At 37.0% G+C, this 21,087-nt stretch overlaps 1 protein-coding gene across 2 annotated transcripts in view; it reads left to right on the plus strand.

Annotated features, from left to right (window-relative positions):
- RAP1GAP2 (RAP1 GTPase activating protein 2) overlaps positions 1-21,087 on the plus strand; it is a 215,044-nt gene that overhangs the window by 192,746 nt on the left and 1,211 nt on the right. For both annotated transcript variants that reach the window (XM_053457170.1, XM_053457171.1), the window contains 12 exons: positions 2,962-3,062; positions 3,956-4,085; positions 7,573-7,728; positions 9,358-9,429; positions 11,304-11,390; positions 11,797-11,931; positions 14,521-14,658; positions 15,274-15,386; positions 17,596-17,709; positions 18,645-18,762; positions 19,496-19,613; positions 20,749-20,831. In XM_053457170.1, the coding sequence (XP_053313145.1) occupies positions 2,962-3,062; positions 3,956-4,085; positions 7,573-7,728; positions 9,358-9,429; positions 11,304-11,390; positions 11,797-11,931; positions 14,521-14,658; positions 15,274-15,386; positions 17,596-17,709; positions 18,645-18,762; positions 19,496-19,613; positions 20,749-20,831 (1,365 nt within the window). The remainder of the gene's footprint in view (positions 1-2,961; positions 3,063-3,955; positions 4,086-7,572; positions 7,729-9,357; positions 9,430-11,303; positions 11,391-11,796; positions 11,932-14,520; positions 14,659-15,273; positions 15,387-17,595; positions 17,710-18,644; positions 18,763-19,495; positions 19,614-20,748; positions 20,832-21,087) is intronic.

Raw genomic sequence — 21,087 nt, forward strand, 5'->3', positions numbered from 1 at the left:
GGGAAGCAGAATAGTTGACTGCTAGATTAGGCCGTAGGAATAACAGAATCGTCTGAACATTTACTGAACAGTTGGACCATATTATGAAAAGTACAGTTTGTGCGGAACGTTTTGCAAACGTCACTTGATAAATTGATTGAAGGGATGCAGCATCTCAGCCCTTATTTGCCTGCAATGAGTTTTAACGGGAAGCTTATAGGCTGATGTGCGCTAAAGAGGAAATTGTTCCTTTTGAATGGTTGGCATATGTCACCCTAGTCAATTGCCTTCCTTTCATATGCAGGGTGGGGAACATCTGCTCGAGTTCCTTATACTAACAGATGAATCTTTTTATTACTTTAACAATAAAACATAAGTGACGTGTTTACAACATCAAACGAGATATGAGGCTGTAATCATTTCTTATCAAACTGATGAGCCCTGCCATAATTTGCGGGTTTCCTCCTTTTCAAAACATCTCATTTAAAGGGATTTGTCATTTTACAAGTGATGAAGGACCTTAAGTCGAGGACTTTAACCCCTTAATGACAAAGCACGTACATGTGCGGGCTCAAAATGCATTGTTTTCAATGGGTTTAGGGACCGCCCATTGTCCTTAAGGGGTTAATTTATCACATAGAATAGACCTTCAAGAAAAAAGTAGCCTGGGACTGTCAAGATAATGTTTCATAATAGATATGTCTCTGTGTTATCCAATAGTATCTGGACTATAAGAGAAGCTGTGAATAACAATGACATTTTCATATGACTTTTTAATTTCTAATATGAAATGGAGACATTTATCCTCACTGTTGGCAGGAGCTATGAAATTACGCAATGCCTCGAACATTCTAATTTCACTTTTCTGATTGTTTTCCCCGTTTGAGATTAAATATGAAAGTTTGTGGGTTAAAAAGTAAAATCCAGACTCATTTTTTCTTTATTAACCTATATTTGTCCAATACAACCAGTGTTGCAGAATGGATAAAATGCTATTAAATGAATCTAAAAAAAAGTGATTTAAATTAGTTTGCAAAATAAATCTGTAGAAATTCTTTCAGTTCTTAAATGATTACTTTATGAACCAAAAAAAAATCTAAGTTCAAAGAAATTAAATTATTTGGAATATTTGTAATTGCCAGATTCTCAGCAAATTTCAATAAGATCTTTCCTTTGTGGAAGAATTACACAATAAAACCATATATGTAATGGAAATGTAGTAATTAGAGTTCAGAACATGAAAGACAGAAAGGAATGTATCCACTAATTTGTCAGAGAAAATGCTGGCAGGGATCTTAATTATCTTCCCATATTCTGAGCCTTTTTTTCTGTGCCAAAGCTGTGTAGCTGCAAGTTGTTATAGTGGTTAAAATTATGTGATGTGGGGAGGGGAAAACAGAAAGGATAAGAATACAAATGTCCTAATAACTGTACAATTACTTTGTTTTTCTTGTCGGTATAATCAATTTTCTTAGTCTTTTATTCCTTGTTATTTCTGCACTACATATTTAGCACTCTACACAACTTTTGGGGAAGGGAAAAGATGTACTATTATCTCTTTTTTTGGTGGTAGAGTGGATACACAAACTGTGGTGGTTTTTAAAACTTCAAATCCTGCTTGAATACAGGTGTGCTGAATCCATAGTCAGGGCGTATGCAACTTTACCTTATTCCCCTGGCTTTAATGGATAAATGTGTGTTGCGTGAGCAATAATTCACTAACCTGTTTTGCAATTTGGTATTACAAGTGAGATTAGAACTTAAACATTGCATTTTATTCCTTGCTGTCGACACCAATTCAGAATCGCTGGCCTTTAAACATTCTTTATTTTTTCTTATGTTTTTTTTCTGTATTCTGTTGAAACAACTAAGGGGTAACCTCTATCCCACTTGACATGGGTCTGACCTATGTGGTCTTTTCAGTAAATGGGGGGGGGAGTTGTGGAAGAGGTAGTTTTTAGACCAACGTGGTTTAAACAAAATACATTTCAAGTGGAAAACATACAGTAAATTACACACTTAAGGGAATAAGGCATGTATGGCCACATAACTGTCAGGGTCTACCAAACATGAGTAAAGTCTCTGGACCCAAGTTAGAAATATTATAAAGCTGCCGGTGTTCCAAAGAGTTAAGAACGAAGGTGGGCTCTTTTAAAAAGAAGTTTGTTTCAGAATTAAGACAGAAGATCTGAAACATGGATGGTGCTTACAGGTACATGAAAATCCAAGATTACCCAGAGTCTCCTGCATCAAATTCTGGATTTAGAATGAAACTATTTTTTTGTGCTTTTCATGACGTTCTATCTTTGCTTTAACTAAGCATCTTCATTGTCCTTTGTGTGTAACTACTACATCGCCAGAAACATAAACTTCTGTCTCTAGCCAGACTGAATATAGAAAATGTATGTGGCTCATGCCAACACTGTAATAAATGGACACCCTCTTCCTATAAAACTATACATTTACTTGGAAACACAATTTATACATCATGTAACATAGATGATGACACAGTATAGTTATTATATGTTTGTCTGTGAATTCAAGCCCCGGTCATCACAAATGGAACATAAATACATCTTATTTTTCAAAATGAACTATTTTGCTTGAACTGTCCTTTTTCAATCCTGGCTTGTGTTTAGTCCCCCGAAGTCCGGGAGTTTACCACTCCTGACATAAAACATGATAATAATGACTTGAAATGCTGCACATTGAATAGATAACCAGAAAGATGAAGTCAAGAGAACACTGGAAATATATCCTAAACACCAAAGACCAGTACAAATATCTTGAAACCACATAGAATGTGACAGGATTCGGCCCATCGAGTCTACTCATAAACTCAATAACACCTTATGTTTGATTTAATGTGATTTATTTTAAAAAAAACACTTCTAGTTTCCCTTATACATTTTTATAAATTATGCTATATCATTCTTTTCCATTGTAAAGCAGCTTAATAAACTGAGTTACTTTTACTTATAGACACTAGAAGAAGAATTATTTGGTAATAATGAAGAGAGTCCTGCCTTTAAAGAATTCATGTCCTTACTGGGAGACACGGTCTTGCTCCAGGATTTTAAAGGGTGAGAAAGTATTTATTAGTATGTATTATTATTTATTGATTTGTGCAGCACCATACTATTACATAGCAATGAGTTGTTCACTTGATCGTTACTATACTCAATACATTCCGATTTGAGGCCTGATTTTGTGCCCTACCAACATTTATTCTTGCTTATAAGTGATTACAGGAACAAACTCAACACCATTCATGTAAAATATGTAATGGTGTAGGATGAATTACTAGCCCAGTGCTAAGTGATGCTCTGGATACTTTTATAAAAGCTTTACATAGTTACATAGTTACATAGGCTGAAAAAAGACATGCGTCCATCAAGTTCAGCCTTTCCTATATCTGTTAATTTGTTGCTGTTGATCCAAAAGAAGGCAAAAAACCCCGGCTTCGCTCTTTCCAATTTTGCACTAACCAGGGAAAAAAATTCCTTCTTGACCCCAAAATGGCAGTCAGATTTCTCCTTGGATCAATAAGCTGTTTCCCCATAATTAAAGATTATAATTTAAGTGTCCCATGTTTTGATTTTAAAACATAAGTGGAGGTAGACCATCCCTGTACATTCATTAGTGGAAAACAGGTGGCCAGAACAACATACCTTTAACAATCTAAAAGTTAGTTAAAATACGATTTCAATTAACTTGAAACAGGAATATCAAAACAAAATTCCTAAAAATACAATTCTATATACCTAAAAAGACATTAAACCTTAGCAAGTGTGGTGGTAAATTCAAAATATGCTTGCATTATCTTTGCATTAGGGATGGCTTGTGTGTGAGCCAATGTTATATTTTTGTACATGTTGGTTGCTCATTAGTTAAAAGATATTGGAAATAGTTGAAGTGAATTTTGTATGAATAATAAACACAGCATTAAACCGTGAGTTACATTTTGATTTGACAGGTTCCGAGGAGGCCTTGACGTTGCCCATGGACAGACAGGCACTGAATCTGTTTACACGGTGTTTAGAGACAAGGAAATCATGTTCCACGTCTCCACCAAGTTGCCATTTACCGAAGGAGATACCCAACAGGTAAAATTTATTTTTTGTCTCTTATTGTACCATAAGCATCTTCTGACTCAGTGCTGTGTTTCCTTCTTATTATATCTTATAAAATCCTGAACACCCTGTGCCATGGGCAGGATTTGGGAAGAATTGGCGGCGCTAATATTTAGCCGTGTCTACTTGCGGAGATTGATGTATTAAAAAACTCAGCTTGATTTGCCTTGAGAAATACTACTTTGGATTCATTTATGTTGAATTTATACTTTTCTTTTGTATCCTTGTCTCTCCAATCCTTAGGTAATTTTTGTTTCTTATGTATGCTTGCACAATGTATTTACTTATTTGTATATTTTTTCTTTCTTTTTATGCATATCTTTATGTAAATCTTTCAATAAATAATTTGCAGTTAAAAAAAAAAGAAAATTAACCTTCTGTTTAAAATGCCATCAACATATTTTAAATATAAATCTTAAATTATATATCAGTTATATATAGTCTAATTACATATTTCAACATATTTGACAACTATCTCGATTCTGTCACACCTACATTATTTTTTTTTGAGCCAGGGGCATGAGTGTTAAATAAAGCTTAAGTTATATATATAATGCCAGCTCTGCAATGCAGTGTGGAATAGTGTAGTGTAAGTGCATGAATTTAATTAATTTTTATTAAATATCTGCCAGCGTTGAAAGAGCCATTTTACAACCCATTTTCTTAACTTTACCAGCAAATTACTACAATTTATCCATGTAAGGTACAAGATAATGAAGAGTGACAGAATTCTGGCATGAAGCCCTGACAAGTGAATTTTCATAATTAGGGAAAGCCTTCTGGTACCTTACATGGTTACATTGTGTTAATCTGATGGTAAATGTCTCATGTATTCATTATGAGGCACTGTACAAACAAAATCTAACATGGCAAAAAAGTGTATTAGGAAAAAAATCTGACACTTTTTTTGCGTTGACCCCCTTATTTAATTGTTGGGAGGTCCTTTTTGCAGTTATTAGTTTATCATTAATATTTTATTAAATAAAATTATATATATATATATATATATATATATGTACATTGCATATATAAAAACTAGGGGTACTAAAGGGTTAAGGTTGGCAGCCCTGGCGCTAAGGTTGAGTGGGAACAGCGGTGTGCAAGGCAAGCTGAGACAAGTGTCAGCTTGGATTGGCTGACTTTGTGCTATTAGCGCGTATTAAGGCTATTCGATCGGAATCCAACCTATAAATGACGGCACTTGAGGGCTGGGAGGCACTGCTGCCTGGAAAAAGGGTTTCCTACCTGTCCGATTTCTAGGTTTCTATGGCTTATGTTGTGGTTCTCTTATTGAGGATATGGGTCACTCGCCCAATAAAAGGAGGCGCACAGCATCGGGAAGTTTAAAGGCTTAAAGCAAGCTGTTTGGACTGGCGGTTTTTGTTAAATGGACGTTGGATGTCTAAGTTAAAGGGTTGATGAACTATGATGAATTGGGTTGTCTGCAAATCTCAATAAACTGCTGCATTTTGGCCCCTGCAACACTCATGCACACTACATGTTTTTATATATGCAATGGTTGTGTTTCAGCTCCAGTTTATATCAAGGGGATCTGGACACACTTTTAGAGGTAGTTTAGCCTAATTGAACCTATTTTCTAATGACTTTGATCTTATATGGCTGCCTACAGGATTGCTGTGATCTTCTTTGATGTGAAGGCAGCAATTTTAAATGTAAGATTGAGTTACATTTGCTTAACATGTACATGCAATTGAGCAGTTGGTACTTGTTACTTGAACGAGAGTCTTGGGAGTTAAATCACTTTTGTTAAAGCTAAATGGCAAAATCAGAATGTTTTCCGCTTGTAAAGTTTTCCATCTAACATCTAAAGACTATTAGCCTATACGCTTGTCTTTCACGTGCCAGAGATCAATGGTATGGGTTTGTTTGATATCAATTGATTGGATCTTCAATTTACAATACTTTTGCAGTTTTGTACCACACGTTTTCTGCTTCTTTAATTTCACAAGGATAATTTGTGCATTACGGTGACCGCATGTTGCCATAATAGTTGTGTAAGCACTGCATGGTAATTGGTTTCACATCAGTGGTGCGGATCAAAATTACAAGCAGAGTGGTTTATAATGGGTGGTTTTCCTTTCTGACAATGCTTTCTACACATCGGGGGAGCTATAACGTATAATACATATAACAATCCATTAGAATCTGCACTAGATCTGTGATATATTATCGGTCTTAAAAAGTGCTTTTGCTTTACTTGACAATAGCCTGACTATATACTGTATGTCTCATTTATAACACCATTCTGCAGCTTTCCTAGGGTGCCCAACTGTGTCCTTCAAGGACATTTTGAGCATCTCTATAATTCTATGTAATTAATCAGTTCTGTGTATTTTGGAGCAATCTGTTATCTGGGAAACCCAATGTACATGCAGCCATCAAGGCCTGGAATTTAACCCCTTAATGACAAAGCTCGTACATGTACGGGCTCAAAATGCATTGTTTTCAATGGGCTTAGGGACCGCCCATTGTCCTTAAGAAGGTTAATATACCTGTATATAGTCTATGGATGAACATATGAGAAATAATTTCCTGAACAACCCATCTCCCACCAATCCCTGAAAAAACAGATATGGGATAGTGCTTGTCCTTCCTCATCCATCACACAACAAAGACTCCTGACCTTAGACACATCGAGGACAATTGAAGACATCAACCCATGAGCTTATCATGTCCCATTAGGTGATGGAACCTTCATCTTATTGGCATTTCCATTACGTGATTGTCCCCACTTTAGCTTTTTGTGTCATAACTGTGTGGTTGGAGAACAGTCTGTTTTATAAATAACTGGTGACCACATCAGTAGATCTGTAATTTAACTACGCAGGAAATCTATGATACCATTTAAAGTTCAAAACAACGTGTCCCTCCTCACCAATGCCTCCATGCATTTGTGCCCATCATGCCCTGGCACGATAAGTCATATACTTAATTGTGCAGTCTGAACTGAGACAGATCCTGACTTGCAATACATATATATATATATATATATATATATATATATATATATATATATAATGTAATTGTTAACCTTATTTGCATGTGCCTACCCAGAATCCCTTGTGGTTGTGGCAGCACCATGGCTTGTCTGGTGTCTGTAGATGAGTGCTTCTACTATATATATATATATATATATATATATATATATATATATATATACACATTTTTGTATACATATGTTTTTCATTTTTTCAAAATTCATATAATTTTAACAACTGAAATTATTGTGGAAAATTTGGTTTTGTGGAAAATGTGATATTGTAAATCAGAATCGCAGTTGCTCTTTTTAGGTTTGATTTCTATTTTTTAACCCCTTAATGACAAAGCCCGTACATGTACGGGCTCAAAATGCATTGTTTTCAATGGGTTCTGGGACCGCCCATTGTCCTTAAGGGGTTAATATAAACATACCTTAAATTAAATCATCTTTTTGTTTCAGTTACAAAGGAAACGACACATCGGCAATGATATTGTGGCTATTGTCTTTCAAGAAGAAAACACACCTTTCGTTCCGGACATGATCGCATCGAACTTCCTACATGCATATATTGTTGTGCAAGTGGAAAACCCTGAGACTGACTGCACAACATACAAGGTACAGGAGGCATTCATTTTAGGGTGCCGGTGTAATTATTAATACCTCTGATAGTAGGTGACTATTAGTAATACTCAAAAGAAGTTTCATTAATTAAATAATTAATAATAAAACAAAACAACTTAATATTAATTATTATTAACAATGTTAATGGAGTCCCATTGAAAAATATATATTTTAGATTGAGCCTTAGATGCAGCGCTGTATTCAGTAACACAGGTTAGCATTGACAAAAACTTAGTTTCATTTAATTTTGTTTACATGCAGACCCTGGAGGTTGCCATTGTTGTAAGCAATCTGATATCTTGGGTGAATTTCCCTGGTCAAAAACCAAACTTAGCTGTCTGTTTGCGATAAACGTGCCACTTATCCAAAAAAATTATATTCTTCATAGGAATTGAATACTCAGAGTGTCCAATGGCTGGAGGGTCACTTTAAGACTGGGTCGTTCTATAGAATTGAATATACTAGCTGGAGTGTCCATTTAAGACTGGGACATTCTTTTCTTTACCGCACTAGAATTGCTTATACACAACACAATATTATTAAAAACTATTTTTAATGCGATCACAAAAAAATACCCTGTTAAAACTGTCAAATGTTAAGTATTATAAATAATGGTTAAAAACGGGCAAGCCAGTAGGTGTTCAGAAAATGTAACATTCTAAATCGGCTTATACATGAGCTGTTCTGCTACACTTTCCAGTTTAAATAAATACAAAATGTGCTATTTGATGAAGCATTCTTACAAGAACAGATTGGCTCATGCAGCACTGTTAATTGTTTCCAAGAAGCAGCTGGCTTTACCCAGACAATATTCTAATGCAAATATTATTAGAGGACAGGAACTTCCCTCTCAGGATGATAGTTACCAGGCACCGGCTCAGATAAAGCTATTCTTTTACAATTATTACTTTATGACATAAAGGGGAACATGCCATCCTTCACCGAGGCAAAGGGCTGGGTGCTGTGTGCAGAAGGTAATGGCCTGTACATCAGGAAACTGTCCCGATGATGTAATCTAAAAGCCACATGGTACAAATAGCCTGGTATACTGTCTATTTCAACCAAAATAAAAAATGCATGTAAAAAAACGTTATGAAAATATATCGGCACTCCCTAAATCCGCTGACTCTGAGGCTTTTCAAATATTCACTTTTAAATTATCCATCAAAAGATTGTATTGTAGCAACTTGTTAATGATGAGAACAACAATATGGTTCTAATAGCGTTAATAATAATAAAAAAAACTTTCTGAACCGAGTCACCTGTAATCAAGCAGGGATGTTAAATGTGATTTATCAGTGAGAAAAGCACCAACCGGGAGGAATCTTTAACTCAATTTAGAATGTGAAGTCATGAGCTCAATGAGCTCCAACACATGAGATCGGTGGAACACAAAGAGACTCAGGGTAGACTAAGAGTCACCAGGTATGGGTATGACTAAATACTTAATGTGTGCTGCAGTATACCAATAGTGGTTCAACTCAAATGACCAACACACGTTTAATGGGGGGGCATTAACCCTTGAAACTGAATAAGCAGAAAGTCCCTACTAAATAATAATTTCTTTGAATGATAAACATAAATACCTGATGTACTTTATCAATTTGTTTTGTTTTTGTCAAGGTGTCTGTGACTGCTCGAGAAGATGTTCCATCTTTTGGACCTCCTCTGCCAAATCCACCAGTATTTCAAAAAGTAAGTGGTGTAAATAAAGAAAAGAAAAATCTTTAAAATAAATTGACACAGGGCCTGGTATATGTAGAACAGCTTTACTATAGATTCTGTTGTCACTGGGTCTGACCTCAACCATAACAAACAACTTTGCAACGAACTGGAACGGAGATGGCAAGGCAGGCCTTCTTGTCCAACATCAATGCCTGACCTCACAAATGCTCTACTGGATAAATGGGCAAAAATTCCCACAGAAACACTCCAAAATCTTGTGGAAAGTCTTCCCAGGAGAGTGGAAGCTGCCAAAGCTACAGAGGGGGACCAACTACATATAAATGTCTATATATTTTGAATGCCATGTCACAAATGTCCCTGTTGGTGTAATGATCAGGTCTCCCAATAGTTTTGTCCATTGATTGTATTTATAGATATATATTATACCAAAAGATATTATAATACAGACTTGGGTCTTGTATCATATATGACATGTCACTGGGAACCTCAAAAAACAGTGACGACAAAACCTAAGGTAGTAAATCAAGGCATATACATGGTCACTTGCACCAGTCATTACAAAAAAGCCATATACTGTATAGCCAGTAGAGGGCCATTGCTACCCTGTCACATGTATACCCCTTAACAAGTGACTTCCATGGCCTGCGAATGCATAGCCAGGACCATTGGCAGTAGCCTAGTTTGCCTTGCAGCTATGGCCCTAAGATTGATGAAATACATTTACATGCATTATGTATTATGGGACCACCTTTAATCGCTTTCTGCTGGGACACCTGCCATGTTTAACCGTGATTCAGAACACAGAGCAGGCCATGACTCAATAAAATTGACAAATTTATCCAGTAAGACCGTTTCTGGATACTCTGCAGGAAAGAGGCCGTCATTTCTGAAAAAGCAGCTTTGTGCAGTCAAAATATTAGTCATGAGTTCCCCGAAGCTGTCAGAAATGCGTCAGCATGTTAGCTAAAATGCCTGTGAGCCCCTGCTGGCCCTGGAGAGATGAAAGAAATGAAATGATATCTGAATACGAAATGTGTTCATTATACCTCACTTTATCTCTTTAACACCACTGAGCCCCGCTGATGTGTATTACAGAACTCCTTAGCAGAAGATTAATTTTAAAATCACATGCATATGTGTTAGACTGCAAGCCTTCGAAAATGTGATGATAAATGTTTTCTACCGCCTGGTACTGTGTAGGTTTATTTTTTTAGTACATATTTTTCAATATATCATTGGAATTATACAACAGAAAGTATACACATGTATAAAAATATATCAGTAAAATATGTGGCTGCTTAGAGTACTTAAAGGGCATGTGCTAAAATCCCACAGGACAAAGGGCAGTTTTTTCATGGATATTGTTCTGTCTACAACATTGCCTCCAAATCAGTGGTGACACCATGTGTCATCGCACTGGGTGACACCAACCCTAGTGACACCACTGCTCCAAATTGTTGTTTTTATGTACTGTGGGATTAAGTAGAGCAATCTCTATCCTCTCATCATATCATCAATATCACTGTAGGATATAGGTGGAAAATACTTGTGATCTCAGCATTCTCTGCAAGGTGCCTTGTGACATACATATGACTCCTACATGACCTGGCTCCAAATGGAATAGCTGAGTGATAGGAAGCGTACCACATAAAATAAAAATATATTTAATTTCATGGTTTATTGCTTTATAACAGTAAACTAAATGGCCCAACATCCCAAGACACACCTTTTGTAAAGTCCATAAATAAAAATATAGGGTTTGGGGTTTCCTGAGCATTTTGTGAATTGAAGTGCCCAGCTGCTAAATTTCTAAAAGTTGGCCAATTAGGGAATATCACATTTATGCACATAACAAGCTAATGAAACATTTTTCTTTTTTACAGAACTCTGAGTTCCGTGAATTTTTGTTGTGCAAACTCATTAATGCCGAACATGCATGCTGTAAATCAGACAAGTTTGCAAAGCTTGAGGTAAGTTACAAAAAGAACCATTTTCTTACAGTAGATAAAACCATGGCAAAACCAGAGACAGATACTAATTCAAGTAGTTAAAGCAAACCTGATCCATACTTACCAAGCACTGATCAACAGGTGTTTGGTGGGTCCAATGACCAGTCCAGGTTTGTGAATGGCCATCTGGCCACCTTTTAGAAGTTGGCTCCTGCACAATCCCTATCGAATACCTTTAAACTTGGACAATGAAAAAAGAAAACACAAACTATAGTAGTTTCTGTTTTGGGTACTTTAAAGAGACAAGATGACAAATCTGCTTGAAAAGCAAACAACCAAAAAATGTGCAGCGAGAACCTTTGGTGTTCTAAAATTGATACCATTATGATAAAACTGGAAGTTTATGACCTGAAATTTATAACAATAGGATCGGACTAGAGCTGCTCTCTTGGACAATCTTCATGATGACCTTCACATGCACACACAAGCCATGCTTGGCCTTGGCCCAGAAGAAGACAAGCTGGAGAATGGAGCTCATGGAGGATTCTTGGAGTCATTTAAGGTGAGGAAATAGAAGGTTGTTTATAGATCATCGGTTATTAATTGCAATATAATTTTATCATCTACTGCAAAACTTGACTTGTGATTTGTCTGATACCTCAAAGGAATCACAACTTGTGAGAGCAGGGTGCTTACAGCTGATCTGTCACTCTCAACTTTTGAGAGCAAGTGTTTAGAGCTGATCTTTCACTTTTCCCAAGTCGCACAGTGTGCAGTTCTGTTCACGAAATAATCCTATGTAACGTTTATAAAACACAAAAGCTGGTAATAATTGTATTATTAAACAATGCATGACAGACTAAGTAGTTTATGCACTAAAGTTAGAAAGAAAGTCTGTAGGTCTGTAGGAGAAATCTCCGAATCGCTATGCATTATGAGGCCACTCACTGAAGTCAGGGAGATATAACTGTAAATCACCTGCAAACTCTGCTTTACTGAATAAATAAATTAACAAATATGCATTTTTATGTAAAATTTATGTTTTCATATATTTTGTTTCAAAAACGCATTTTAGAATGTGTCATTTTTATTGTGCTTTCCCAAGGCGCTTGGGAGCTTAAAGTAAGAGCTGTCCTCCTGTTATGAATATACATATATAGCATTCTCATAATCTGGCACCTTATGGCCAGATGGTATGTTTAGATTCTAGGATCCCTGCCAAGATTGGAAATGAATGTGGATGGAAACAGCTGCACAATGGTTAATTAAAGAGCACTGGTCTGATTTTCAGCATAACTTATATTTTAGAACCTAATCTCTGCGTCTGATCATCATTTAAACCCTGGGTAGCTTGTGACACCCTCACAGATGATCGCTGGCAAGGCTGTCTGCTAAGGCGTTTGACCCGTAATAGGAGACTATGCCTTCCTCTAATTGCCTGGGTACGGAGTCCACTTCCAAGATCATTTTTAACTGGATGATAATTTATACCAAAACACAGTTATAGCAAACAATATGTTTTCACAAAGACCATAAAATGCATTCATTTTCGTGTAAACAGTTTAGTTGTGTACACCACTGAATGTGGGCTCTATTCACAAGTGAACAGTCATTTAAAGCTCTCTGTCATTATTCTTTCTTCTGAATGTCTGATCACATAAAAAAACTAAATCTAAACTTTGTATATGATTTGTTCAAAGTTTGTGGCAACAACGCATTGGTGCTTGCTTTTTGTGTCACATGAGATTATAAAGGAGGCAATATTTTACATGACTAAAGGACTATTTGGGAAAGGTTTGGGCATTCAACAATATAAGAATGATGGTTCTAATAATACTGCATTTACAAAAGTGTTAAATTCTGCCTTATTACTTCTACGGTTAATACCAATGTTGAACATAGAATTGAAGCCACCTTAGTCAGGACACCATAACAAATGAAATGATGTGTTAACTAGGCTTATTAAATGTTAAGGCCTTGGTGCATAATTTACACAATTTAATGACCCTGTCCTGAGATTCTCTTCCTTCTTCTCAACCCATCTTTACAAAGGCTGCTTGAACCAATCATCAACAATCAACAACTTAACAATAGGAGAAATATAATTGGGAGAGAATATGATTAGTGATCGTTTTCTTCACTCAAATGGTATCGCTGCAACATCTCCATAATAAGACATTCAGCAACAACCAAAAAAATTGGGTGTATTGAATTTGCCACATTCAATATGGCGGCAGCCAGATGCTTAAAAAGAGCTTAGGAACCTCCTAAGCTCGGTCTGTGTTGCTGAAATCCCTCTATATTGAGGCACAAACTCCTGTATTACGTTGAGTTATATTTGAGAAGGCATTCAATAAATCTACCTCATAACCAGGGACATTGTGGCCCTTGTTGCAGATATAGCTCGACAGGGTTGCTGCTTCATATTGCATACTAAGATCAGGAAATTCAAATGTTTCATCTCACCTGGTTCAATTCAACACCCTTTCAGATGTTTCCACAGCCAGTGTCCGAACATGAAAAAAGGGGATCTGTGCCAAGTTTAGCTAATCTACATTATGCATCTGTGGAATTTGGATTGCATGAGCATTGCAAATTCAGCATCTGAAGGGCCATCTAATTCTTATTCCACAAATACGTACTGTGTTAGCTGATGGCAGCCAACTTTTTTGTTTGTTTAAGTGAATAACCCAAAAAATGAAAATTAAAAAATACATCTCTGGAACCGGACTTGCTTTAAAAATACATATATTTATATTATTGGGCTAAATGCAATAGTCTTAGGCATAAAATGGGTGGATATGGGGAAGAATGAGTGAAAAGTAGTTGGTGCTTGGTCAACAGTGGAATAAGTCAACCCCTCCCCTCATCACCCACTCTAGGCGCATGCCTATTCTGTTTTATACAGTATCTGACCCTGTTAAAGAAAACATCTAAAACATAAAAATTACCAGTATTACATATTTTCTGTTTGTTATATGAATGCTAGCCTGACTCGCTTTAAAAATATATATATATCTCTATTATTGGGCTTAATGCAATAACACCTTTGGGGTGGACTGGAGCAGAGATTACGAGCCAGGCCTTCTTGCCCTATATTTGAAGAATGACCTATCCTCATAACCTTATTGTTCTTATATGTTTTGTTTAGAGAGCAATCAGAGTCCGGAGCCATTCTATGGAAACCATGGTAGGAAGTCAGAAGAAGCACCAGTCTGGAGGAATTTCTGGGAGTCTGAGTGGAGGCATGGTTCATACAACTGCAGAAATCACAAAGACTACCTTCTCTGTAAGCACAGTGCTGTTATTTTATAACAGAGATAGAGCTTAGTTTAGCTATCTAGCAGATGATTCTTAGGCATCAGCTAGCAATGTGTGCATTGTGTCTTCTTAGCAAATGCCTGATATGTTGTCAAAGGCATTGCCAAGGAAAGTTGCCAGCAGTCTCAGGAAACTGTAAAACTGCTCAGGACAGCCAGTGGAACATAACTCCGTAATTACTCACAACCCTGAATTTTCTGGAATAGAATTGTTTATTGGGATTGCTGGCAGTTCAGCATTCGCAGTGCCGAAATCAGGCTGTGCATGCTTTAAAAGAGAAAGGAGTGTTGACTGTTGGCAACCATGATGTGCATAAGATGACCTGTTTACACCTTTGGCCTGGTGTCCTTTAACTGATTATGTGTTACAAGCACAGGAATGGCTAGAAGACAGATGTCAGATGCAATAGGTTAACATCACTCTGCATTATACAGTACCTTCTACAGTGGGCTAAAGCGGATAATGCAACTTGGAATTGGTTTTGTGTTATTTAGAATAGAATACTCCAGCATAGTTTGAGTGAAACTGCATATTTGTCAACTTATACTGATAAAACCGTGCTGTTCTTGTAATAATTTTACAGCCTCCTGCGGTAGTCACAAAGACACAGTCCAAAAGCCCCATAAAGCGGAGATCTGGTCTCTTCCCTCGTCTCCACACAGGAGCGGAAACCCAGACTGAAGGCCGGACTCGATGGTAAACATTGCGCTTTTTTGGTTCGTTTGTATTAAAAGATACATAGCTATTAAAAATATTCTTGTTAAATAGTGCTGTGTGGCTGACATATGGAGTTATATGTAGCGCAAACTTTTAAAAAAAAAAGGGTCTTATCACCAGATCGACCAAGTGAATGATCTACCACTTGCTTTGGTTCTAGGGTAGTAATAACATATAGGAAAACCTTATACTTTTGTTAAATTATGCGTTCCACAGTAAGTGTATATGTCCATGCAGTACTCCCACCACAGACAGACAAGGACAATGCAACGTAAATTGTCATTTTTTTACATTTCTCGACTGACAGCAGTGGGGACTCCAAACCCACTGGGTAGATGTCTTGCAGGTTTCATGCCCAACAATGGTTCTTAATCATAGGCATACAGACATGAAGACTTCCAGTCTTAAATAGTGCTACCCATAATGCTCTGTGATTTTAAAGTGCTCTGTGCATAATTACATACATAACTTCAAAATTAAATTACAATTATGTATACTGTTACAATCAGATGTTCATGTACAGTACATGATCATATTGCTATTTACATATATATATATACGGTATATATTTGACATAATTTGCAATTCATTTTAGAATGAATATCACACATGGAATCATGTTCTAAAAGCTTATATGCATACATTTTAAGATAAACATGGTTACTAATTTTCCTTAACGATTTTGTTAGGTTTAATACAAGTCCATTATTTAAGCACTGTTGATTTTGGTCCAAATAATGAATCTATATGAAATATCTTAAAATTAGGCATATCAATTCATTGATAAATCCTATTTATTAAACGAATCAAATGATGCACGTCTTCAGACCTCCGCTTTAAAAATGTCTAATATTTTACCATGTCACACCCATAGCTAAAATGTAAATGACTGTTGTAGCTTCGATCTTCCGGGCTAGGCATACTTCCCCTTAAAAAACCCCAATAATGACACCACACCATAGAATATGGATGAGAAAAGGCCACAGCCAATTTTATTTATTAGAGTCATTGTCACGCCAAAACCTGAAACAATAAACATAGGTGCGTTAACAAGGACAATGACTCAAACACCAACATGTAAATATTTACAATAAAACACCCAAGCTTGCCAAGCAATCCAGGTACCATAACCAAATACCACTTAAGGAAGGGACATACCGAGATGCCCCCACCCTGACCTGAGGTTCCTAGCACTGACAGCCAAGAACCTCCCACCAGATGTTACCAACCATTGACTTAACACCACATTAACCCCCTGGATACCTGGCAAGCTGCCGCCCCACAGACTGTGACACACGACACAAACCGACAAACAAAAGAAAAAGGGAGGGAGGGTGGGACACGCAACCAGGTAAGCTAACCACAAGAATGGTTCCTAAGCCCAGGAAAGCAGCCACTTATATAATCTTCCCCCAACTCCACCCCCAAAATTCCCGCCAAAAAGCCTACCCCTCCTCCGCACAACAGTCAAGGCCCACTATAGCCCATGCTGGCCCCCCCGTGGGCATCATTCTGAAGCATTAATTGGTTCATATATTTATATTTACGGTGAGTCCTATGAACATATGGTATATTCATGTATAGTATGATAATAAAAAGGCATATTCATGATTATCATATTCATATATTTTCATTGTTAGAACTTAATGAATTTCAGTGTGTAATTTAACTGAAAAGAGGGCAAATATCAATCAAGATATATACTAGAATGTTTGTAGATACTCACCTAAATAGTTACTCGAAGGTAGTGGGAGTGGGCAACAATTCTAAATGGTATGTTTGTCCTTATTGCATAGAATTTGGTGATGGTGAACAGTGTCTCCACAAAGAGAGTTTCTGCCTCATGCTAGTAAAGAAATTAACAGTGTCAAGAAAATATATTTAGTTTTTGTTAAATTGTAGAAACTCATCATTTGGACATATTTTAGGTCACTTCTTCTGCATTTTCTAATGTTATAATCTTTTCCAAAATGTCTTACCACATTATTAGGCAAAACCTAATTCTGTTATATATATTACTCATGCAGTAAATTCGATTGTTGCTTCATTAATTTGGTTAGACGATTTTTAACCCTTTTCAGTAAATATTGCCTGTTGGCTATGAGAAAAACAGCTATTTAACCCTAAACGACTTACATTTTACCTGTAGTTCTATTACTTGTAGTTATATGTTACTTTTCATCCTTAGTGATAGTGTCTCCTCGACCCAGAAAACCCCTGATGGTGGGCATTCATCCCAAGATGTGAAATCGGAAACTTCTTCCAATCCCAGCTCGCCTGAAATCTGCCCTAACAAAGAGAGGTAATGAAAACATAAGGTTGCTTTTGCATTGAAGTGTAACACATTAGAATATTTAAATTAAGATTTAGGATACTGGTCATTAATTGTAATAAGTTATTCAGCAGAGTAGGTGGAACAGCAAATAATTGACTGAATCAGGCGGAGATACTCAACAAAATACTTGACATAAGGCTGACTGAACACAGGGAGAGTAACATTTGCAGATGTAATGATTTCCTATACAGCCTTCATGTGTTATCGCCCCTGTTGGGTTTTGAATTGACTTGGCTAATCCTACATAAACAAGAATCTTCTTGAACATGAAAGGAAGCCTAGCATTGATTATAGCCTGGAGTTATATTTCTCATAAGGAGTAGGCTGTGGATGTGAGCCAGAAACAAATGTGTAAATTTTCTCATTATTTATCACCCTTACTCGTTTTACATCACTGAAACACCTCCATGGTTGGAAGGGAGTGGAGACGTGTTATTTTGGAACAAAACTTTATGATTTGCTCCCTCTGATGACTGCTCAGTATAGTCTCAGTTATAAGTGCCAGAGGCTCAAAGATATTCAGTCGCATGTGACTATCCTGGACTGGCCTCAGAGCAAATACGGCTCATAGGGCAAATGTCTAGTGGCCTGCTGGACCAGTTCTTCAGTTGTAGGACACATTTCATCACTTCACCTCCATATTGATGTGCTCTAAATACCTAGGCCTGTTTATGGATCTTCAGGTGGCATTGTGAGGGGCCTGCCACCCCTCTGATAGTTTTGCCTTGTCACTCAAGCTCTAAATACGCCACTGGTCACTGCTCTATAGCACAATATGCCGGTAGCACGTTAGTATACAGTAACACTTTCTCTGGGTAGTGAGCCATTTTTGTTATCAAGGTAAATTTAGTGTGAGTTGTCCACTTAAAATGATTATTTTGTTGATATTTTATATATTTCAGGCCCTTCACGAAACTGAAAGAAAACGGTCGTTCTAATATCTCCCGTTCATCATCCAGCACTAGCAGTTTCAGTAGCACTGCTGGGGAGAGCGAGGCTTTGGAAGAGTATGAGAGTATGGTATGTACATAAAGTCCCTATTTACTGCCGTACTATTAAAATGTGAATGAATTTGCAAAATGGGATCAGCAACATGGAGGGGAAAAAAAAACTTATACTCATGCATTAATAAATAAAATGTTTCATGTGTTCACATTCACTAACACATAAAATGCCATGCGCCATTGAGACTAAACACTTAAATTTATCATGAAAGCACTATACCTGCCATCCAAAAACATGCATGCTGGTTATTTATTTAGTTTTTTTGGCAGCTCATGTGCACCCTGTGTCAAAGGAACTGGTGTGATTATAACGATCACTCTTGGGTACCATTCTAGATTAAAAGCACACTCTAAAACGTTTACTCGCTTCCCCTTTAACATATCACCCTATGACCGGTTAGGGGTACTAATTCAATAGAGACTAGAGGTTGATTGTATGCCCTCTTTACATTTACTACCAAGGACATATACATTTGTTGTTTTGGTTCTTTAATTTATTTAAAGCATATTTCACTTTGACCTCCCCTTCAAGACAACCTTAGCCATGTTCCTACGTATTCCTGATGTTTATTACATATAACTATGTAGGTTCAGCTTTCAATGGTTAAATAATAGAACTGCAACCCCTGTTAGGGCAGCAAAGTTCTATACTGCAGGATAACTTCGCCAAGGATTGTTACTATTATGTTACAAGTTTTTGACGTCAAACATTTTTTTTCTAAATATGTCTTTGCAAACATTTCCTGCAGGGCAGCCAGCCACTGACCGCTTCACCATTCAAACAGGAAGTGTTTGTCTACAGCCAGTCTCCCAGCAGTGACAACCATACAGCCACTACCCCTGTAATCATGAGCCGGAGCCCCACAGGTGCTTCTGTTTTTTTGTCTATAAAGTTAGGGAACTTTGAATCAAAACATAAATCTGACCACAAGAAACGTATCTATATTTATTACACTCTGTGTCCTCAAATACATTGTCCGTTGCATGTACATATTAACCCTTAACCAATAAATAAAGAAACCACAGACACAGTTTTATAAATTGGATATAAATGGCCGTAGCTTTATAAGAGGCATTAACAACACATTAAACATTTAACGTAATAACAACCAAATAAATATATATATAACACACCAGATACAATCCGCCCTTTCTTAGCCAGATTGTTTAACCACCAAGCTCTGTCCACCTCAAAGCAGAGACAACCTTTACCTCTATAAAAACTATAAAACTAGGACATATATAACATAAATTTATAAGGGGGGGGCGCTCGTTCAGCAACAGCTTTCCGAAGATTTTGCTTGAGGTAAATTGATCTCTCTGCGCGCTGCTTATTTATTCAGTGTAAAATTGTCTCGCGCTGCAAGCTCAGCTGCGCTAATTTTCCCGCCGCACAGAACACTCGCACAAACACTCGCGCTGCAGCACAGCTGATAAACCAATCAGCTGTGCTATCTAATCTACCTGCCCGGCAACCTCAAACTGGATTTAGCTGACCTAGCCCGCCAAAACTTGAATACTCTAACCTTCCTGACCTTTTAATGACCCCACTTATCTAACTAATGTCCAGCAATGGACAATTAGTGCGCCGTTTAGGCAGCTTGCGCTTTTAATTCCTGCTGGGGATGGGAAAAGGGGCAGTCAATAATTATCATAAGGATTGTGAAACTAGATAATCAGTGGTTCCATTAACAAAAATTAGCCCTCACATAAAATTTTCCCCAAGTTTATCACCTTCAAACATAAATCATATTATATTTGCCGTATGAGATTGTGATCTTAACAAATCCTTGGCCTTGCAAACACTGACTCTCAATAGTTACTCTTTGCAGTTGGAAGGAAGGTGGCCATCTTGTGCAATTGATACAATGGGTCTCCTAACTTTTTTAAAAAGTGACATTTGCTCTATGTAATACATAACCTGGATTACACAGTTTCCAATTAATAAGAAATCCATAACGCACCTATCAAATGCACGTCTGACCATTTTTCCTTCTCACAGATATAAAGAGTAGGAATTCCCCAAGATCCAACCTCAAATTTCGTTTTGATAAACTCAGCCAGTCAAGTTCCGGCTCAAGTACAGTAAGTAGATCCATTTTCTGGCCACAAAGCCTCACAATAAGACTGTCATTCCCCTTTTAACAGTAGACCGTGTCACTTGTGCTAATAGCATAGCGAGTCTGTTACTATGACACTGATTGAGAATTAGGACATTCTTGTTCATCATCCTAATTGATGAAACCATCTAAGTGAATTGTCAAATGTTTTATATCGTCGCATGGCAACCAAGCATTACATTGCAAATGTGGGCTACCTTTGAACCTGACAGTAGGTGGTA

The sequence above is a fragment of the Spea bombifrons genome, chromosome 2, assembly GCF_027358695.1.
Source record: "Spea bombifrons isolate aSpeBom1 chromosome 2, aSpeBom1.2.pri, whole genome shotgun sequence".
NCBI lineage: Eukaryota > Metazoa > Chordata > Amphibia > Anura > Pelobatidae > Spea > Spea bombifrons.